General features: G+C 42.6%; 1 protein-coding gene and 1 long non-coding RNA gene across 3 annotated transcripts in view; one reads left to right on the top strand and one right to left on the bottom strand.

Moving 5' to 3' along the window:
* LOC144688408 (uncharacterized) overlaps window positions 1-15,012 on the bottom strand; it is a 116,239-nt gene extending 101,227 nt beyond the window's left edge. Inside the window, exons 1-2 of one of the 2 annotated variants that reach the window (XR_013578406.1) lie at window positions 14,523-15,012; window positions 11,757-11,882 (exon numbers count right to left, since the gene is read on the bottom strand). This is a non-coding gene — a long non-coding RNA (uncharacterized LOC144688408). Of the gene's footprint in view, window positions 1-11,756; window positions 11,883-11,978; window positions 12,088-14,522 lie in introns of those variants that run through there. The other variant, XR_013578407.1, reaches the window with a different exon arrangement.
* Window positions 15,013-15,141: 129 nt separating this feature from the next.
* LOC144688406 (transcription factor 15-like) lies at window positions 15,142-22,919 on the top strand. The gene is made up of 2 exons (XM_078554899.1): window positions 15,142-15,859; window positions 22,407-22,919. Exons 1-2 carry the CDS (start codon window positions 15,386-15,388, stop codon window positions 22,479-22,481), a joined length of 549 nt encoding a protein of 182 aa, XP_078411025.1. The 5' UTR covers window positions 15,142-15,385; the 3' UTR covers window positions 22,482-22,919.
* Window positions 22,920-23,491: the final 572 nt, after the last annotated feature.

Genomic DNA, 23,491 nt, shown 5'->3' with positions numbered 1-23,491 from the left:
ACACCTTTCCAGGTGTGACATTCCAGGTTCTGTCAGGACAGGTCTGTCAGTATAATCCAATTAGGAATTTTCCAGAAAGTAGTCACTTTACATTATCAGCCATCTTTTCTTCAGTGTCCTTGCTTGTATTTCTTTAAAAAACATAAAAGTCTTCCTTAAAGAGTTCAATATGCCCGTCAGTAATTTGTGGAGGTAATCAGCTTTTCATGACAAGATCCTGAATGACCTCAACAAGGTGGACGTGGAAAAGATGTTTCCTCTAGTGGCAGAAATAGGGGGCACTGTTTAAAATTAGGCGTCATCCTTATAGGAGAGAGATAGGGAGAAATTGTTTCTCTCAGAGGGTTGTGCGACTTTGGAACTCTCTGCCTCAGAAGGCGGTGGAGGTGGGGCCATTGCACATTTTTAAGGCAGAGGTAGATAGATTCTTGTTAGGCAAGGGAATCAAAGATTATCGAGGTAGATGGGAATTTGGAACTCGAAACACAAACAGATCAGCCATGATCTTATTGAATGGCGGAGCAGGCTCGAGGGGCTGAATGGCCTACTTCTGTTCCTATTTCATATGTTCATATGAACCTGGGGAAATATTGATCTGTTTTGCTCAGTACCATGCCTCAGTCACTCAATGATAGTACCCTCATATTTAGTCAGAATCTCATGGGTTCAAGCGTCTTTGCAGAGATTTGAGAACACAATCCAGGCTGACATGTGCATTTACTGTTGTGTTACATGGAATGTCCAGCAGCAAACAGGTCCTTTGGCTCAACTAGTCTATGCCGGGGTTCATACTTCTCATGCGCCTCCTCCCACCCTATCTCACCTAAATGTATCAGCATAACCTTCTATTCCTTTCTCCCTCACGCATTTATCTAATTTTCCTTAAATGCATCAATTCTATTTACCTTAATTTCTCCCTGTAGCATCGAGTTCGATATTCTCACCGCCCTCTGAGTAAGGAAGTTTCTTCCGAATGCCTTGTTGATTTATTAGTGGCCTTCTTATATTTGCGGCTCTAGTTTTGGTCTCCCCTACAAATATTTACAGCTACCCTCTCAAATCTTTTCCTAAACTTAGAGAGTTCCATCAGGTCCAAATCCTGGTACTCCCTAACAGCACTGTGGGTGCACCTACAGCACATGTACTGCAGCAGTTCAAGAAGGCAGCTCACCACCACCTTCTCAAGGACAATTAGGGATGGGCAATAAATGCTGGACTGGCCAGCAACACCCACATCCCGTGAACGAATAAATAATAAGGTCACCCCTCAGCCTTTGTTTTCTAGGGAAAGGAGCCCTAGCCTGTCTAATCTTTCCTGTATCATCCTTGTAAACCTGTCAATGTTGCCCGAAACATTGAAACATAGAAACCTAGAAAATAGGTGCAGGAGTAGGTCATTCAGCCCTTCGAGCCTGCTCCGCCATTCAATATGATCATGGCTGATCCTCTATCTCAAAGACATACTCCGCTCTCTCCCCATACCCCATGATGCCTTTAGAGTCCAGGAATCCAGCCGTTTTCTTCTTAAATATATAAAGCAACTTGGCATCCACAGCCTTCTGTAGTAGAGAATTCCACAGGTTCACCACCCTCTGAGTGAAGAAGTTTCTCCTCATCTCAGTCCTAAATGGCCTACCCCATATCCTGAGACTGTGACCCTTTGTTCTAGACCCCCCCAGCCAGAGGAAACATCATCCCTGCATCCAGTCTGTCCATCCTAGAGGTGTGTTATTTCAGATGAGACGTGACCTGAGGCCCTGTCTGCCTCTGTAAACATACATCAAGGGGCTATGTTACTAGAAGAGCAGGGAGGAGCACTGGTCCCTCAACCAACAACCCTAGCTGGTCATAATCATTTCTATCTGCCATGCACAAGTCACTGCTGTGACTGCCTACAGAGCAAGAGTGACAGCACCTTGAAAGTTATTCATTAGTTGCAAAGCACTTTGAGACATGCTTGGGACATGAGGGACACAATGTAAATGCACACTCTTTCTTTCAAACAGCCGGTTATGTGTGTATATTTCCAGCACAGACACAGAAGGCTGAATGGTCTCATTCTGGGTTATAAGATTCCATTTGCCTCACCCACATCAGGAGAAAAACTCTTTATTATCGCATTTGTTTCAAGTCAACACACTTGAAATATCCAAAATAGAACAACCTAAAATAACTAAGACATACATGAGTAAAGTGAGGAGAAAGGAGAGAGACCATTCAGACACATCAAAATGACATCTTCCGAAATGTTAAATTTTACATGTGATTTTATGCCATGGGGCTTGAATGTTTTTTTACTACCCCGAAAGGTTAGGTTAACACCCTGTGAAAATAAGCTAACGTTATCCATCTGCAGAAATTTCATCTAACAGTCCAGACTGTGTGTCGTATAAGTTCTCTGGAATGGTTATATAGCTCAAACTACAGGCCCCGGCAATAAACAGACATGTTGCAGGTGGTAGTGTATTCCAGAGAAACCTCATCAAAAAAAGACCCTTGTTCTCGGCTCTGCCGGTGCCTACACACTTTGACAGTAGATGCATATACCCACGCATAATATAAAAAATGCATAGTAAAAAATACATTTACATAATAAACATCTTGTGTCCAGTGAGGCACTTTGCTGTAAGTGTCTCCATTCCTGGAACACTCTTTTTGTCATATCTTGTTGATTAGTTCAAAGTAGAACAGCAGCCAGCCAACCTGAAGGGGCATGAACCGGAAGTGAAAGGCCAGGAATGGAAAACTACCAAGGAGTTATGAAAGTGTCCAACCCTAACTGACCGGTTAAAGGAACTGAACAAAAGACAAAAAAACCACTCACCAGCACCTACTCAAGGGCAATTAGGGATGGGCAATAAATGCTGGCCCAGCCAGCGACGCCCACATCCAGTAAATGAATTTCTAAAAAGTGGGGTCAAGTGAATCGTCACTCGAAACACTCACTGGAAATTTTCAATTTGCTGTATTTTTCTTTGAAACTGAAGCTCCTAAAATCCAAAATAAGCTACGAAACATCAAAAAGACTTTTTAAAAATGACACATTTTACAATGATGTGATTAAAATTAACCATAATTTTGACCTCTGCATCATCGATTAATGTTTTCACTGGAAGGCCCCAGCCATTCTCGTAAGCCTGGATTTGGATTCGCTGTTTAAGCCAATTTTATGACTCAGTCAGCTGAAGGCCGGTCCAACAGTTGCAAAATGTGTAGTGGGTGCAATTTCTCCTGGGATCTGTCTTCGGCTGACTAATTCATAGTTCTGCTACAAATGACAAATCAGGCATTTTTGTTGGGAGAAACATATCCCTATCAGTTATGGGCTGCTTTTCAAAATAATTTTAAGTAAGCCTAAATGTATAATTTTCAAAATCTGTTATTCAGGTAAAGTTGACATTGAGTGTTTTTCTTAAATAGTGTGTATGAGGCCACCTGCTGATAAGGAAATCCTTTCAGCCAATGTTCGGTGTGAGTCTCAGGCTGGGTATCAGGAGTGGGAAAGGTGTCAATCCCCATTCAAACCGATGCCAGCTGCGGGCAAAAGTTGCAGTAAAGCATGGGTGGTGATGTTCCAGAGGTAGAGGTAGATGGTCTTCAGTCAGAGGAGTTTAAATTAAGCGCAACTAGGGATACTACATCAAAGTTACAGTATAGAAACAAGTCATTCAGCCCAAGTGATCCATGCCGATATTTATGCTCCACATGGCCTCCTATTTCATCTCAGCCCATCAGTGTATCTTTCATTTCTTTTCTCCCTTCTGTACTTGTCTAGTTTTCCCTTAAAGGGGAAACATGCTAGCCACTGCAAGCGCTCCATGTGATAACTCCATGTGGACCCAACAAGACACATTTACATGTTCAGATGCAGCAGGGAAGGGAGATGGTATTGGCTCCTGAGATGTAATATCCTTGGCAGGAAGTAAAGATTATAAGGGCGGATTTGCTGCTCCTATGTGCCTGGTGTGTGAGTGAATAAATCTGGTGCATGACAAGGAGAAGCAGGGAAGATTTGCATTTGTATAGCACTTTTCACAACCACAGGACATCTCAAAGTGCTTCATGGCCAATGAAGCACTTTTAAAGGCTTGTATTAAGGCAAAACACTGTGGATTCTGGAAATCTATACGGACTCGAAACGTTATCTCTGTCTTTCTCTCCACAGATGCTCTCAGACCAGCTGTTGCACTCGCTGTTGTAATATAGAAAACGTGGTAGTTAATTTGTACACAGCAAGCTCCCACAAACAGCAATGTGATATTGACCCAATAATCTGTTTTTCAATATAACGTAAGATAAAAGCAAAATACTGCAGATGCTGGAAATCTGAAACAAAAATAAAAATAAAAATAGCTGGAAAAACTCAGCAGGTCTGACAGCATCTGCGGAGAGGGACACAGTTAACGTTTCGAGTCCGTATGACTCTTTATCAGAACAGTGCGGCAGAACAACTGAAGGCACTGGATACTGAAAAGACTGTGGGCCTTGATAACATTCCAGCAATAATGCTGAAGATTGGTGCTCCAGAACTTGTCACGCCTCCAGTCAATCTTTTTTCAATGTTGACTGATAGACAAACATTCACCAGGACACCAACAGTCATTCCAGCTCTTCTTTGAAACAGCGCCATGGGATCTTTTGCACAAGGTCTCCAAAGCATCTGATGTAATGATTCCACAGCTGGGCTTCAGACCTCTGTTAAAGGGAGTTGCCCTATAGATATTCTGGAAGTGGCCCGTGCTCCAAAGTGGGCTGTAGTTCTGTAAAAGCCAGGGGGAGGTGGTGGTGCTGCCTGTGTGGTGGTAATGTCACTGTACTAGTAACCCAGAGGCCCAGGCTAATCATCTGAAAACAAGGGGTCAAATCCCACCACGACAGCTGGTGGATGTCAGTCTTCAGCCAATTTGATTCACTCCATGTGATATCAAGAATACTGAAAAGACTGTGTGCCTTGATAACATTCCAGCAATAATGCTGAAGACTGGTGCTCCAGAACTTGCTGCGCCCCTAGCCAAGTTTTTCCAATATAGCTAAAACACTGGCACCTTCCCAACAATGTGGAAAATTGCCCAGGTATGTCCTGCACACAAAAAGCAGAACAATTTCAATGGGCTAACTATTGCCCCATCGGTCATTGAAGTGATGGAAGGGGAGTTATCGACAGTGCTATCAATCAACACTTAAATCAGAAATAACCTGCTCACCGATGTTCAGTTTGTGCTTCACCGGGGCCACTCAGCTCCTGGTTTCATTACAGCCTTAGTCTGAACATAGACAAAAGAGCTGAACTCAAATGGGGAGGTGAGAGCGGCTGCTCTTGACATCAAGGTCACATTTGACTGAGTGTGGCATCAAGGAGCCCTGGCAACTCAAGTCAAAGGGGAAAACTCTCCACTGGTTGGAGTCATTTCTAGCACAAAGGAAGGTGGTTGTGGTTGTTGGGGGTCAATGATTTCAGTCCCAGGACTCAGTCTCAGGCTCAGGCTCAGTCTCAGTCACTGCAGGAGTTCCTCGGGGTAGTGTCCTAGGCCCAACCATCTTCAGTTGCTTCAGCATTGACCTTCCTTCCATCATAACATCAGAAGTGGGAGTGTTCGATGATGATTGCACAATATTCATTACCATTCATGACTCCTCAGACACTGAAGCAGTCCATGCCCATATGTAACAAAGCCTGGACAGTATTCAGGCATGTGGTGAAAAGTGGGAGGTTACATTCACACCAACAAGTGCCAGGTAATGACCAGCAATAACAAGGGAGAATTCAACCATCTCCTCATGACATTACCATCACTGAATTCCCCCACTATCAACATCCTGAGGGTTACCATTAGCCAGAAAATGAACTGGACCAGCCATATAAATACTGTGGCTACAAATGTATGTTAGAGGCTGAGAATTCTGTGGAGAGTAGCTCACCTCCTGACTCCCTAAAGCCTGTCCACCATCTACAAGGTACAAGTCAAGAGCGTGATGAAATACTCTCCACTTGCCTGGCCAAGTGCAACTCAAACAAAACTCAAGAAGCTTAACACCACCCAGGACAATGCATTCCACTTGACTGGCACCCCAAAACCACCTTGAAGGTTCACTCCCTCCACCACTGACGCACAGTGGCAGCAGTGTGTACCATCTACAAGATGCACAGCAGAATCTCACCAAGGCTCCTTAGACAGCACCTTCCAAACTGCAACCTCTACCGTCTAGAAGGACAAGGGCAGCAGACACATGGGAACATCACCACCTGCAAGTTCCCCTCCAAGCCAATTACCATCTTGACTTGGAAATATATCACCGTTCCTTCACTGTCACTGGGTCAAAATCCTGGAGCTCCCTCCCTAACAGCACTCTGGGTGTACCTACACCTTATGGACTGAAGCGGTTCAAGGTGGCGACTCACCACCACCTTCACAATGGCAATAAATGCTGTCCTAGCCAGCGATGCCCACATCCCATTAATGAATAAAAAAAATGTTGTGATACACCACTGTCCAGATGTATTAGCCATTACATTAGGGGCAGGATGCTTTGCATATTCTCAAATAATTCAATAAATTTATGGTGCTCATAAAGTGGCAACCATTTGTTGATGGGTCCTGGATAGCATGAGTGTCATGAAGAGATATTAATGTCTATAATGTTATTGGAAATTATTGTTAAATTGGAATTGTCGTAGGGTCTGTGTCTATGGGGGGAATTTTCTCCCCGTCGGGTGGGCTGGGCGGGAGCGGACGCGCAGCCATTTTACGTGGGCGGGGCAATTAAGGCCCGTCCAGCATGATGTGCACCTCAGCGCTACCTGTGCGGGCGGGGGGGAGGAAGGAGAGTCAGCGCATGCGTGTGAAAGAGCACAAAAATCTCCCTGAGGCACGGGGCTGCCTCAAGGAGATTAAGAAAAGTCATAAAAATGTGAAAAATAAAAAAATAAAATTGTTCAGACATGTCCCCTCATATGACATTGTCACATGAGCTGGGACATGTTTATTAATTTACATGAAACATTTTATTAAATTAATAAACCCTTCATGAAACCTCATCGCACCCGTGGATGAGGTTCCATGAAAAATGCAAAGGCCGTCTGGGCTCTTCACCTGCCCACCAACCTTAAGGTTGGACGGGCAGCCCTGACAAGGACTTCAGTTTGTTGATTGATGGCCGTAATAGGCCTTTGACAGTTTGGAGGGGGCGCAGCTGACTCCGGTGTGCACCCGCCGAACTGAAGATCAGAATGATGCACGGTGACATCGGGACACACGCCCAACATCACCGCGCGTCATTTTAAATGTCAGCATGTGGGGCCCGCCCCTGCACGCCAACAAGAAGATTCTGCCCTATGTGTGTGTTTGTGTGTGTGTCTTAATTGGATTAAAGCCATCTAGTCTGGGTGCTTTGATATATAGTAGTTTTGAGATGTTAATTAGATAAACGTAAGGAGGAGAAGGTAAAGTGTAAATTTGCATTTGTTGAATAAACCATTCAAAAGAATGGTTAAAATCTTGCACCTAGCTGGGAGATGCCAAGCAATGTGGTTATATTACTAATAAAATTGGCAGAATGAAAGGATTATTATTAGGAGAGGTAAAATTTAAAAACCTAGTAATACAATGGAAAATTTACATTCAAAGCAGAAGCTAGGTATAAACAGAAAGGAGTTTGTGTGTGTAAGTCAGAGGTATTTAAGATCTAACCAGCCTGTAAGCTTACAACTGTGTCTATAAAGGAACCAAATTGAAAGGAACCTCATTTTGAATCCATAAGGTCAAATGTGCTTTGCCTGGTGTCAGTTTAAAGTCCATGGGTTATTGTTGCCTTGGTGAACATGTATCTGTGAGTGATTAATTTTGGGATTTGTTACAAGTTATTATGGTAGTAATTTGTAGACATGCTTATGTGTTTAATTTCTTGTTAAATTAATAAATGTTTAGTTTACTTCTGTATAAAAAAAACCTTTCGAGGCTTGGTGGTCTTATTCCTGAATTCAGAGCTGCATCTCAAACATAATAATTGAAAATATAGGTTATGACAGTTGTTCAAGTTTCCCTCTGCTGTGTCATAACAATGAGGAACAGGAGCAGTTCCTTCAGCCCCGTGAGCCTATTTCACAATTCAAGTGGCTGATTGTAAATTATTTCCATTAACCGATGGAAGATCTCCTCTGAACAAGGGCAATTGAGGATGGGCAATAAATGCTGGCCTAGCCAGCAACACCCACATCCCATGAATGAATTTTAAAAAATCATCCACCCACCCACCCCACCCACCCACCCCCCCACAACCCCCTCCAGATAAGGCATCCAGGGCTCTTTCAGAATAGAGAGCAGTCCTGTCTTTGCCCTGAACCTGACCAATCTTCTAAAACACTCTGAAAGACCCAAATGGAAAGAATAATCAAACAGGATATGCCCTGGACCCCTTTAAGTATACAGCTACTGTTGTTTATGCATTCCATTGCCTTGGATATCCCGCTCCCTGGACTCTACAGCTCCAGCACGAGACCCAGTCATCATTGGCAGCCTTCCAGAATTAATGGAAAGGGGAACCTTGGAAAATCCCATCTCAGCAACCGTGGTGCAGAAAATCCCTTCTCTACCGTTGTCCCCAGCATGGGGGAAAAGGCAGTTTTACATGAACCTGCAATCTTGAAATAAATGTTCTGATCTACATTTGTTAATGTATGTGCTGATTGCAATAGAAGTGAGTCCCATCCTTCGTCTGATTACAAGTAAAATAAAGTACAATGAAATATTATTTCCAAACCCGAACAGGAAACTAAGCCTAGAAGCCACTCAGTGCAGCATTATTCCATGAATCTTTAAAGGTATTTTGGATGAAATTCCTTTGTCTGCTATTTAATCTGAGACAATAAAGGGTTAGCATCTCCATTACACTGGCACAGAGATTTGATAAAAATGCATTCAGGGTTTAGAAAACAACACCACGCAGAGTACACGGGTGATAAAGCAATAAAACTGTTAAGCACCTAAACAGCCTGTGCAATACCTGACCTGACACTCCTTGCCTGTTCCCTCAACTTGAGTTTGTGACTAGAAAACTAAGAGACGTATAGGTTGAATTATAATGCACTCTCTTACCCCCCCATCTCCGCCCCCACCACCCCACCCCCACCCCACCCCCAGCACCACAATGTTCTTCCTTTGTCTATTAGAAGTGCAGTCCCACAGTGCCAGGAGGCTGCTGGCTATCTCACCCATGTAATTCTTTAACATGCATGAACCTCACCGGGTTATTGAACTGTGAGGGCATCACAGCTGAGCCCTGATTCTGCCCTCATCTGATACCCACCCATGGTAAACATTTATGAGAAGGAAGTGTTTAATATTCATGCAACATAATTTCAAAAATCCTTGATGTTCAAAGAAGTTAAAGGTCACCAAACCCAAGGCGTTAATTCTGTCTGACCTGCTGAATATTTCTAGCATTTTCAGTTTTTATCTCAAGTTGCATGGGGCATGCATGCTACAGAGCAAGATAATGATAGATATGCCCAGCTATAAGACCACACGACCATAAGACGTAGGAGCAGAAGTAGGCCATTTGGCCCATCAAGTCTGCTCTGCCATTCAATGAGATCATGGTTGATCTGATAATCCTCAACTCCACTTTCCTATCTTTTCCCCATAACCCTTGATCCCCTTATTGATTAAAAATCTGTCTATATCAGCCTTGAATATACTTAATGACCCAGCCTCTACAGCCCTCTGCGGTAAAAGAATTCCACAGATTGACTACCCTCTGAAAGAAGAAATTCCTCCTCATCTCTGTTTTAAATGGGTGACCCCCTTACTCTGAAATTATGCCCTCTGGTCCTAGACTCTCCCACAAGGGCAAACAACCCCTCAGCATCTACTCTGTCAAACCCCCTGAGAGTCTTATATCAACAAGGTCGCCTCTCATTCTTCTAAACTCCAATAAGTACAGGCCCAACCTACTCAACCTCTCCTCATAAGAAAATCCCTCCATACCCTGGGATCAACCTAGTGAACCTTCTCTGGACTGCCTCCAATGCCAGTATATTGGATAGATAAGGGGACCAAAACTGTTCACAGTATTCTAGGTGTGGTCTAACTAGTGCCTTGTATAGTTTTAACAAGACTTCCCTATTTTTATAGTCCATTCCCTTTGAAATAAAGGCCAACATTCCATTTGCCTTCCCTATTACCTGCTGAACTTGTATGTTAGCTTTTGGGGATTTTTTTTGTTTTTTTTTGTTCTTAAACCTTTTATTTGGACATTGGAAATTTAGCTTTTTGGGATTCATGCACAAGGACTCCCAAATCCCTAATGAGAGGGGGGAGTCCAGGTTGGACACATTCTGAGATTGGATGCCACACATGAAAACTGGATCTGGCAGCCTGTCGGGGTGGGGCCAATGATTTCAAAAGGATATGGGATGGGCGTGTGAGGGAAATAAATGTTTAGGGCCAGCGGGTAGGGGGTCCACAGAGAGCCGGCACGGACCCCATGTGCCAAATGACTATATCATTTTGAAACGGTTGAATCTGCATTGGTGGTATCGGTCAAACCAGTACCAGAAATGTTGATACACTTAAAGTTCACTAAAGGTCTAATCTCAAACCCAGTTGGAAGAAAAGCCCCAATCAAATCGATATGGAACAAATGTACCGTCTCCCAGTCCTTTCGGTAAAACTGCTGGCTGGTTTAATTTAATTTAAATGGTTAAAAAGAAAACCTTCGTGAGTCTGAAATGAACACGATAAAACTGTTTTTTTTAAGAGTGTAGCACACTTGAGATAACAAATAAACGGGCAGCTGTTTGCACAGTAAATATTTATCTAAAATTCCACATTAGTTAAAAAATGGTGGTGGGTGGTGGAGAGGCGATTTTAGATTCGTTCTCCTCTCCCAACGAAGCACATTGAGAAAATAAATCGGCTGGGGCAAAGAAGGGGCAGAAAAAAAGTGCTATCCAGGAGGCTGAATTCCCATCCATCTCCCTCCCTCTCTCCAGTTCAGAATGAGCCCGCCCTGTGCCTGTGTCTCTCTCTCTCTCTCTCCTCCTGCTAGGGATGTTGGCGGGAGGCGGACTGAGATAACAAGCCGGTTCCGTTCAAGAATGCGCACCTGCAGCTTCTGCTGCGGCTTCCTCCCGGGGTGGTTGGTGAGTGAGGGGGGGGTGGGGTTCCACCGCCGTGAAACCAAACAAACACAGAGCCAGCCCTAAAACACCAGAACGCTGCTGGACACACAAATATTTGCTTTGGGCACCCCAAAATCTATCATTGTCCACCCCAACCCCAACCCAACCCACCCCGTGTAATGAGGCATCTCAGAGTGTCACATACTGCAATTGGATAGAGTTAAACTCTACTGCCGCTTGACCTCATGGTAAATTCGAACTGTAAAGCACTTTTACAAACGTTACCAATTAAGTATTATATATTTTTTAAAAAGACAAAAAAAAAATATGTAGTTGTTCAAAGGCACCAAACCGCCCCACGCTAGAAACAATATATTGCTTGTGTTTTTTTTAACCATAAGATTACAAGACTTAGCTGGTCAAATCGCTAGGTTGTGTATGTTTCGCACTGTTTATAGTCGGAAAATCGTACCCAGCGCCTGTTTTTACCAATGAGATGTACATTGCAAGTAACAGGAAAGGTTAAGAGAAGAATCATTATCTCAATACTTATTCCAAGAGTTTTTTGTTTAAGGCTGATTTACAGAGCACTTTTAAGGCAAAGGTCCATCCACGGGAGATAAGGTGAAACATATACCTCAAATGCGTTGAGACGACAATGGAGCTGATTTCTGGCGACCCCAATACAAGGTTTATGGTGTAAAGTCGAGCTTTCTGAAGCAGTTATTTTAATTTTTGATCACCTGCGGGATCCTGTTTTAAGCTGAAACAAATTAAATATCACGTTACTATAGTATTACTATTATTTCCAATCAAATCATATCTCTTCCCTCAAAGGCCCGTGGCCGATGTGTCTAACCTTGGTGTGGTTCCTCGGAGCAGGTATTAAGTGCCGGACTCCTGATTAAATAGTTACACGTTCAGGACCAGGCGATGTTTTAGCGAGATATCCATAAATTAAAGAGGGGGAGCGCTGAAATTGAACTGAAATTCTTGGAGGAAGAACAACACCCCAGACAGGGCGGTCAGCGTCTGAGAGGAGGAATGAAATGAAATATCGTTTTCAGATGCTGATAGGTGTTTAGCATTCCTGACTCTGGGTGTGTGTGTGTGTATAATTGTGTCACCTGCACCCTGGGTGATGTCGAAGTCCCAAAAATCCCTCATTGCGCAATGGCATCTAGTCTAGATGATAAAACCGCAAATACTGAGAGGTGAGAGAGAGAGGCCGCTCGCTGCTGACATTCCAGAGACACTGAAAATACCCCTTCCCGCTCGCCTGTCCCAGTTCAGGGGTGCGATCTGCAAATTAAATAGCTAACTGGGTCATTCAAAACCAGGTGTAAGGTATGAACCCCAACAGAACTCAGTTATCCTTCATCGTCCCTGCTGCATTGTCCTGTCGACCCAATTTGACAATGTACTTGTGTGTTTGTAAACAGGTTTGGGCGTGTGTGTGTGTGTGTGCCTGTGTGTGTCTGCATGATATGTATATGCATTTATACATATATATATATACACATGAGTGCTTTTTTTTTTGTTGCAATTTTGACATCCATTCTCGTGATATGGACTTTGCTGGCAAGGCCAGCATGTATTGTCCATCCCAAGTTGAAGCCCATGGAATTAAAGGCAAGATATGAAATTGGCTGAGCAGAAGGAGATAGAGAGCAGGGGTGATGGGCAGGTATGGGAACTGACAGGATGTGACTAGGGAAAATTATCAAACGTTTCCACACACAAAGGGTGGTAGAAGTTTGGAACTCTCCTGCACAAATAGCAATTGCTTCTAGATCGATTGTAAGTTTTAAATCTGAGATTGATCTATTTTTGTCACCCAAAGATATTAAGGGATGTGGGGCAAAGGTGTTAGATATGGAGTTAGACTACAAATCAGTCATGGTCTCACTGAAGGGCTGAACGGTCTACTCCTGTCCCTATGTTCCTCCTTGCTCTGGGCAAGGCAGGGTGTGGGGCTTTCTCCTTGGATTCTATGTGGTGAAGGTACTCCCACCATGCATGTGTGCGCTTGCATATTTGTATAACAATTTGAGGGGTTTTTTTTCCTGTTGCAGTGAGTACAGTCCTGCCAGAATCTTTGGGTTCGAGTCCTACTCCAGGACTCATGGCCAAGGAAGGTGTGTTCCTAAAACAGCCAAATAGATTGTGTATCAATCAACCTGTAAATCCTTCCAACACATGCCAATGGCAGACGGTAAGAATGGGAGAGATTCCTGGTCAGCCACGTGATGGAAAGGACGTTGGGGCTTCTGCCATCACCATCTATAGCTCCAGACTACAAGATGCGTGTAAAAATGTATGTAGTAACAGCAAGTCAGACTCTCTGAATGAACCCTAACACACTACTGCCATCAAACATACTTGACAGGGTGTGTGTGTTTGATAGTGTTTGTTGCTTTATCCTGCTAACCCTTGTTTGTGTATAAATGTGTGTTTGTGTACATATGTGTAAATGCGCTTATGTGTATATTTGTGTCCATGTGCATTTGTCTCTGTGTATGTATGTGTTAAGGCACTCGTTCTGTTGCCCACACTGTTATTTGCCGTAATGTAAACGCATCACCCCCTCGCATAAAGCAGACATCAATAAGGATCAGATCCCAATTCAATTTGTTTTTTTTATTCGTTCGTGGGATGTGAGCGTCGCTGGCAAAGTCAGTATTCATTAGCCGTCCCTCATTGCCCTCGGGTATTACTAATCATTTAATCCACTAAAATAGAGGGGGGGAGGAGGGAGAAAAAACCTAAAAAGTTTAGGGAAAGCGGGTTTGAATCACACACACACACACACCCCATCACGGGCAGTGTCTGATGCCTGCTTACGGCTTTCCCCTGACATTTCTCATTTGTTCCTCGAGAAGCAGGCGGCTTGGCTGACTGAAATGACTTGAACCTTTCTCACCCTGGTAGAATGTTTGGGGCTAGATAGAGAATTAAGTCGCCGTTTGTCTTGTGGTGTGTAGCGCAAAGCGGAATTGGTGACAGTGAATTGCAGAGGTGGGCGCCGGGTGAGGCAAGTAGGTAGTGCTCAAAAGTAAACCCCCCACCCCACCCCTTTACACTTCTACTTCTGTTCTCTCCCCTCCCCCCCCCCACAAATTAGTATATCCGAGCTGAACAGAAATACCAAAGAGAGCGCATGCAAAATATGAGGTGACTATTTGACGAATTGCAGTGTGCAGTAGACCGAGCTGAAATGGACCAGTCCCTCTAACACAGTGCCCCAAGGTTCTCGTCTCTCCCTCTCTTTGGGGGGTTATATTGAAATCATTTGTTCCTTTAATGTACATGTTGCATTTTTAAAAAAAAAAAGCCGACCAAGTCTTCCACAACAAAATAAATCAGGCACTGTGGCTAGAGTAGGAAACATAAAATGCTTTACCTGTGATATGTTTCTCCGTCAACAACTTTCTACTGAAATCTTAACCCTCAGGATCCTATGAGGGAAATCAGCCCAGCCAGAGAGCACTTGGAAAAGGCAAGGGATCTGTTTTCTATAATGCCAGAAGTCTACACAAAAAAACACAAGGTACTCTGGAACGGAACCCAGCTGCAATATTGAACAGACGCAAGGAGCTGGGGGAATGTGTACTTGTAATTAAGCCTTGGTGAAGCTGGGGGGAGAGAAGCATACTGTTGGCAACCGCCTGCAATTCTACGCTAGAGATTCCAGCAACCACAGAGGCTGCAATTTTCGCCGAAGGAGCGAGGGTCCACAGCGCAATTTGTTAATTTTCCCGGCCGAAAGGTCAGGTGTTTTTAAGTTAAAAAAAAAAGAATCGTCTATTTCTCAGTTTGGAAACAAGATGAGAATCGATTCTGAGCACATCTAACGCCCAGTTTAAAACATCGCTGCTCCTGACACATAATTGATAAAAATTATTGATTGCCCTCAGAGGGGGTGCTGGGGTGGGGGGGGCGGTGAAGAGCTCTTCCTATTGGCTTCTGAAGGACTTGCGTGTCTCCGCAAGCCCCACCCCCGGGTTATAAATGGACTTTTGGGTTTATCACAACAGATTTGAATGACATAAGGCCAGGGGCTGCTGTGTGTCTGCAGCTGGGACACTCTTGCAGGGTTTGGAGCAGAAGGGATTTTTCCACTTGCTGTTGTTTCTTGTGTCGGTTCCAAGCCTTCATCAGACCTCGCCGGAGCTGCTGCCAGGTTATTGAGACCCGGGGAGGGAGGGAGGGAGGGAAGGGAAGGAAGTGGGGGGGGAGGTGGGGGTTGGTGGGCTGGTGGGAGTCATGGCCTTCACCATGTTGAGACCTGTAGCTGCCCGCCACTTCTATCCGGACATCAGCCTCCACTCCGACGATGATGAGAACAAGAGCGAGAGCGAGGGCTCCGACCAGTCCTTTGACTGCTGCAACGGCTCTGGCAAGAGGAGGAGGGTCGCCTTCTCCAAGAGCACCATGGTGGTGAAGCACCGGCAGGCAGCCAACGCCAGGGAGAGAGACAGGACTCACAGCGTCAACACAGCTTTCAGCGCCCTCAGGACACTCATCCCCACTGAGCCCGCCGACAGGAAACTCTCCAAGATCGAGACCCTCCGCCTGGCCTCCAGCTACATCTCCCACCTGGGCAACATCCTGCTGGTGGGAGAGGAGTGCCTGGATGGGCAGCCGTGCCTGGCCACCGTCTACAGCAGCCAGAATGAGTTTGAGGGCTCGCAGCCCAGGTCCATCTGCACCTTCTGTCTGAGCAACCAAAGGAAAGGGGTAGGTAGCATTCCTCTTGGGGCGCACTGAGTGTGGACCCAGCTCAGGAAAACCAGGCTATCTGAAATTACGCTGAAAATGTTGAAACTGCACAGTCTTAGCAATCCTAGTCCGGAAGGAAAGACATTTACAATACAGGAGGAGCCCATTTGGCCCTTGGTGCTTGTGTTAGACCATAAGACCATAAGACGTAGGAGCAGAAGTAGGCCATTCGGTCCATCGAATCTGCTCCGTCATTCAATGAGATCAAGGCTGATCTGATAATCCTCAACTCCGCTTTCCTGCCTTTTCTCCATAACCCTTGATTCGCTGACTAGTTAAAAATCTGTCCATCTCCACCTTGAATATATTTAACCACCCAGCCTCTGCAGCCCTTTGCGATAAAGAATTCCACAGGTTTACTACCCTCTGAGAGAAGAAATTCTTCCTCGTCTCTGTTTAAAATGGGCGACCCCTTACTCTGAGATTATGCCCTCTGGTCCTAGACTCTCCCACAAGAGGAAACAACCTCTCAGCATCTACCCTGTCAAGTCCCCTAATAATCTTACATGTTTCAATAAGGTCGCCTCTCATTCTTTGTTGACTTTTTGAAAGAGCTATCCAATTAACCCCAATAGGCTGCTCTTTCCCCCATAGCCTTTTGTTTTGCTTTTTCAAGTATTTATCCAATTTCCCTAAGAAAGTTACTTTGAAGCGGATTCCAGCACCCGTTCAGGCAATGCATTTCAGAGATAGAAGATGGACTTGGGTTCAGTAACAAGACAACACAATACTGACATTGGTGTCACCCATCATTATCAAGTTTTTTATATATATAAATATATATTTCAATATGAAATCCGTCTCCTGAGACGTGGCCTTTCAAAAAACATCGCAAAATACCAGAACTGAGAGTTCAAACTTTTTTGGGGGTATTTTGTGATTTGTTGAAAGGGTACTTCTCAGGTTGTAGTTCATATAGACATACTATACAAATGATATATTTGTATCTGTTCTTTGTACTTTTTCCAACCTACTTCAAATGGTCAGCCTATCAGCAGGTTTTAAGGGTTAGAGCTAATTAAAGAGCAAGATAAGAGTCACTATTGCTAAAGTCTCATTGCTTTATATGGAGGTTCTGAACAACTTACATTTATATAGTGTCTTTAACAAAGAAAAGCACCTTAATTGGTTTCACGAAGCTGAGAGGAAAATAAATGCTAAGTCAAACAAAAGACTAAGGGGTGCCCAACAGTTGGTCAGAAACCCACTATAAAATCAGTTGCTGCATTTCCCAGTCCAACAACACTAAATTTAAAACTCCCATCTTTGTGTCCCTGCATGGACTTCACCGCTAACCCCCACCCAACCTGCACTCCCGTAACCACCTAATGGCTTGCACTCTCCAAGAGCTCAGTTCCTCCAGCTATGGTTTCTTAAGCATCCCCGGCTCCCTTCACCCTAGCATTGAAGTTGTGCCTTCAGCTGCCCAGGACCCAAACTCCCTAAACAACTTGGCCTCTCATCTTTGTTATCCTCCTTTAAGAGCCTCCATTGACTATGCTTTTAATCACCCATTCCTAATAATCTAATCTCACTTTTTTTTACATCATTATCAATTTTTGTTTGACAATGTCCTATGAAGCACCTTGTGACATTTGCTGATGTTAAAGGTGCTACATAAATAAGAAAAGAAAAACTTGCATTTTTATAGAACTTTTCATGAGCACCAGATGTCTTGGAGTGCTTTACAGCAGATGAAGTATTTTAGAAGTGTGGTCACTATTGTGATGTAGGAAGCGCAGCAGCCGAGCTAGTTGGATACAGCATTCTAAAATGTGATAATGACCAGGTAATTTGTCTTTCTGATGTTGATTGAGGGATAAATATTGACCAGGACACCAGAGACAGTTATGTTCTGCTCTTCCCTACAATAGTGCCATGAGATCTTTTACGCCCAAGCAGGCAAGTGGGGCCTTGATTTAATGCCTCTTCCAAAAGAGCGCATGTCCAACAGTGCAGCGCTCCCTCAGTAATTTTGGGCTCAAGCCTTGGAGTGGGACTTGAACCCAGAACCTGCTAACTCAGAGGTTAAGAGTGCTGTCAACTGAGCCATAACTGACATGCATGTTGTCAGTTGTTGCATCTGCTGCTAATAATAGATGATTTAGTATTAATATTTAATTTGGAATAAAGATTATTATTGTTGTATTATTGCTGCTTTGAAATTATTTTCACATTTAATTTTATTTTATGAATTTAAAATTGTTCTCATTTGTTGGAAATAGTCAAAATCTTAGGCTGGACTTGACCATGGGAGCAATAAAGTCCTCATTGCATTTTATGATGGAATAATTGGCTGAATCCTAGTTAGAAAAACACAGCCTGTTGCCTTAGTCAGCTCCAGAATTTATAATCCAAAAAACCACAGAACTATTTGCTTACAACTACTGGGTAAATAATCCTTTCCAAACTAGTGATTCAAATGTGGTGGCATTTGTACCTGATAAAAATCACATGTGGTACAGGCCACCAGGCTCCTATTAGCAACAAAGGTAATAACAATCTCCCATTATGACTTTAAACCCTTGCATTATCATTTACAACATATTTTAACTTTCAAGGAGTTTTATCGGTCCAGCCAATAATTACAATGTAAGCAATAACACCATCAAAAACCAATGACTGTGATTGTTACAAGCGATTAACTCTGATCTTTTTCTTTGCATTTATATGGCTCCTTATCCTTTACGTTGTAAATAACAATGCAAGTGCTTAAAATTAGAGACTGGCTCCTTCTTACACCTCAAACTGATTTTAAATGCTTCAAATGAATTGATCTTGAAGTCCAGTGATTACCATTATGTGGCCATACATACTATTCATTAATATCTTGCCTTCTTAGTCTATAAATTTTTTCATAACTTAAAGAAATCTATATAAATTCTGTACATTTGTATAAAAATAAAATGGCATAAATTGTGCTATAAATGTTGACTTTTCTGATTCTTAAAAGAATAGACACCGGAGTTTTATATAAAATCTAAACTCTGTTTCTTGCGATTCTAAAGCATATCGTCTTATAAATGGATTTAGAGAAATATAGAGGCAATGTTGTTTAGTTCATGGCATACTGAAGAACATTTAAGTGTGTGTGTGTAATATATATTATCATATACACACTGTGGATTTTGTTAATGGTACTTTAGGCCCCAGAGAAGCTGATTTAATTGCTATGCAGACACAATACTGTTTGTGGGTCAATCATTAATCGTAGACATAATAGACCAATGTCGTCCACCTGTTCAATAGGAAAGCTACTACATAAATACCAGAAATAGTTCCATTCAGTACGAATATAACATGTCAAGGAAAATGTTTGTTTGGAGGAAATTTGTGAGCAACTTTGGGGAGAGAAATAGAACATTGTACCTTCACCTGGAAGCAATATAAGACTTAATAAGGTTACGGTGGTTTTTGTTTGAACACTGTAAATAGCTGTAACATTCAGTAAAATAATGGAACTGGAGATTAGAGAAGTCGTTTAAAGAATATTTACTTGATTGAATTGAAACTTACGAAAAATGTGACATCCAGCTAATAATCCTGTAATTTGGCATATCATTTTCAAAATAAAAATCATTTGCTAAAATTATTTCAAACTTGAATCACTTCAGGACTGTGCCTAATGGCAGGTTTCTCAATCTGTTTTGAGACAATTTCAGCAGAGGGTCCTGTGTTAATAGTACCGTCCTCCAACAGCAAGTAGCTCATGAGACTAATACATCAGGAATTCACCCTGGGTCAATAAAATTCCAAAGCCAACCAGTACTGGTTTATAAGTTGTTTGGTGTGTAAATACCAGTTTGATTATTTTTAGAGTTTGAGCTGTTTTTTTTAATGTTCTTGAAGACAAATAAAACCTGACTCAAGCTCGGTGCATGTAAACAGTGCAGAGGCTGAAGATAGCACAGCAGAATGTCAATTCTAACATTTTTCAGCAAACTATTGATGAAAGAGCAGTGGGAACAATGTGATAAACCCTCAATTGGGTTTTTTTTTGCTGAAAGAGAATGAAGAGCAAAACCTCTATGCCAAGTGGAAACTTGGCGCATCCCAAAAGGAAACAGGAAAGATTGGAGGTAAAATCATCTCTATGCCCCACCGCCCCTCCTATCGCTTTGTATTCATTGGATGCTCCCTGGGTCAGATCATAAAGGATGGGACCAAGTCACACGCCTACCTTCCCAGCCACGTGGACCAAGGATATCAAATGACCTGGAGAGAAAATAACAATTTGTGGTCTGTCAAAAAAACAATAAAAGTGGATGTAAAGGGTGGTGACAATGGAATCAGCTGGAGTTCGATTATTTTGTCCATTCACAGACAATGGGTGGAACATTTAGCCCAGGCGTCAATCCCATGTGGAGTTACCCATGAACAAAACGTTAAACCAATGTAGAAGTCATCAAATCAATAGGACTGACTAACTCCCAGAAGACGTTTAAATATGGAAATAGACGAGAGAAGTTAATAACCAAAGATTTAAAATTGAATAAAATATGAATTAAATGTTTACTTCAAAAAGTCTTTCATCTCTGTGTTGAACAATCATTAACAAAGTCAGTCATAAATAGATCCCAAACAGTGATTGATGACTTTCTAATATATATTTGAATATTGTTAAACACAAATAGACACATGCCTCTCGCAACCAATGAAATTACTGGAAATTGACATAACAGGCACATAATTATTATTGACTAATGAGATTGTGAGAAAGAGTGGCCAACTGTTGGAGGCATTACATTTTTTTTGGCAAATCAAAGGTACACCCAGCAATCTTTTATTAATAGATATATAATGAGTTATGGCATAATTACTTACAATGTATGCAAAAGCAAAATACTGCGGACGGTGGAAATCTGAAATAAAAATAGAAAATGTTGGAAATGCTGAGTAGGTCAGGCAGGATCAGTGGAAAGAAAACAGGTTTAATGTTTTAAGTGGATGATTTTCATCAGAACGTTATTTCATCGGAACTACATTTCATCTCATTTCTTAAAATAACAGAACTTGTCAAATGCTGGTTCCAAGTCCTGCATGATTTCTGCCCTCCTTACACCTCTACAATACAGGGCGTGCTGAAGCTTTTATATTTTTAACTTGCACTGTATTTAATCAATAATAGTAAATTGCCGGCGGTAAATGTGAAGTATCAAATTAAATGGGTTCTGCCAGCATTCACAAACCCATCAAACTTTGTACAGTACTTAATGTTCATGACACCACCTGAACCGTTCAATTCAATTACACATGTTGTAGCTCATTTCCTACATGCATTATTGCACATATGTCGTTTCTTTTGCCAACGGTGAAAGAGAATTCCTCATGTAGCCCCTATATAAAAGAAAGGCTCTCCGAGGAGAGTCATTGCTTTAAATAAGAATTAATTTTTTTGGAATTCATAACTTTATAAATGTGCCCAAGGAAACAATTGTATTTTTTTTTGCTAATTTGTTTAAAGCTCTGCTCTGGTGTGTATAATTGATTTTTTTTAAAAAAAAACCCATGTCCTCTATTGTAGGGTAAACAACGCAGACGGATCTGTCTGTCTGCTGTAATTTATAGATAATGCTGGAATAGCTAAACCTAGAAATTATGCCGTTCGTCAATGCACCAACACTGCCTGCTCTGTGAGTGTAACTCTTTTTGAGTCAACCAATTAAACTACCAGCACTTAACCTGCTTGTATCTAATTATTTCGTTAATTATTTTAGCATGGCATGTAATTAGCTCGTTCGCCTTTTGAGCTGTTCTAAAATCACACCAGGGTAATTTTCTAAACTCCAGTGTTTCCCGTTATTGCTCCCACCCCCACCCAACAAAAAACTCGCTCCAGAAATCGATGTCCCCCAGCCACAGGGTAATAAAATACGTTTGGGACGTCAGGTGTGCCCGAGAATCGGAACATTAAGGGGCGGGTGAAGCAGGGAACATTTCAGGAAGCCGAGTGTGTTTTTCCTAACTGACCCCCACATAGAACAAACGCCAATGTGGAGTGTATCGCATTACAAATTGGTTACAGTTCTACTGTTACGGACGGTGTGTCATTAATATGTTACCCGATCACCTCTGGAACGGGCCACGCTGCTCTCCTATTTTAAACAGAGACCTGACTAAATCTTAACTAAAAGTGTGTTCCCCTTTTAAGTTAAAAGAATAATAGATTTACAAAAAAAAAAATTGGTATTCTGCACTTATATTATCTGAAATAATTTTGAATGTTTTATAAAAAATTGAGTATCAGCTACCTAAAATATATATATGAACGAAATATAATTTTATATATGTTTTAGAAAAAAATACTAAACCATATATATATATATAATTTCATATATTTTATGAAATGGATTTGCTATTTGTTGCGTGTTTAATATTTTAAGGCAAGAGGGCGAAATTATTAAAAAAAAAGCTAATATTAAATTGTCCGATTTTAAAATGTGTGGGTGATAAATATTTCGTTCGTTCGTTCGTGTTAACTCGATTTGTTTTTTGGCCTCTGCAGGTTAAGGAGAAGGACGGAAAGAGCGGGTATTCGAAGCTCAGGGGACCGGGAACTCTGCGGATGCAGCGCCAGTGAAAGCGCACCCGCTGAGGGCGGCGGGAGAGTGAGGAGAGGCTCCGCTGTCAGTCGAGCGGAGCGCAACCGGCGACTAGGGGACTGAAATCTTAAGGGGTTGAAAAAGAGGGGGGGCAGCAGCAGCAGCAGATACACATGGCAAACTTCATACCGGGAGTACACGGACACAGCCTCGAAAAGCCTCTTTGCTGCCCCCCACGTTCGCACCTCGAAGAACTTCCAAGCAGCAACTTCTCATCTTGGAGTTTGGAACTGGGCGTTCGAGTCCGGCTACAACCCCCGCAGACCCTGCGCAGCGTGAGCTTGGTGTTTTCAAAAAAGGGTTGACAGAGAGTGTGACACTTTATATAAAAAAAAAATGCTGAAGTCTATCTCCATTTGGGGAGATCTGGCCTTTTCTAAGTTTTAACGTTGTTATATCTGCTGTAAATTTTTTTTTTATATTAAAAAAAAAACAATCTAGCCAAAATGTGGAAAAAAAAATAAAGCAGAAATGAGTTCTCCGTCGGGGAATGTTGTGCTTGTACTTTTAAGGGTGGCTTGGGTTTAAACATTTTCAAGAGAGTCATCAAAAGAAAGGGCTTACATTTATGTAGCGCCTTTCTCGGCCTCAGGGTGCCCCAAAGCCAAGCACTTGTTGGAAATGTCGTCACTGTTGTAGGAAACGTGGCAACCAATTTATGCACAGTAAGCTCCCGCAAATAAATTACAGGATCGTCTCTTGAAGTGATGTTGCTTGGGGGATAAAGACACTGGGGAGAACTCCCCTGGTCCTCTTCCAGATAGAGCCGAGGGCAGGTGGGGACTCGGTTTGACATCTCATCCAATGGACAGCACCACTGACAGTGCAGCACTCCCTCGGCACTGCACTGAAGTGACAGCCTAGAATATGTGCTCAAACTTAAACCTATGATTTTCTGACTGGCAGTGAGCCATCTTTGACAAGGCATTGGTCCCTGGGTGGGACATCCAGAATTACTATTTTCAGAGTTAATGGGCAGGAAGAATGC

The sequence above is a fragment of the Cetorhinus maximus genome, chromosome 13 (assembly GCF_964194155.1).
Source record: "Cetorhinus maximus chromosome 13, sCetMax3.hap1.1, whole genome shotgun sequence".
NCBI classification, from domain to species: Eukaryota; Metazoa; Chordata; class Chondrichthyes; order Lamniformes; family Cetorhinidae; genus Cetorhinus; species Cetorhinus maximus.
The sequence above is the reverse complement of the archived record's forward strand: the minus strand, read 5'-3'. Positions and strand labels throughout refer to the sequence as shown.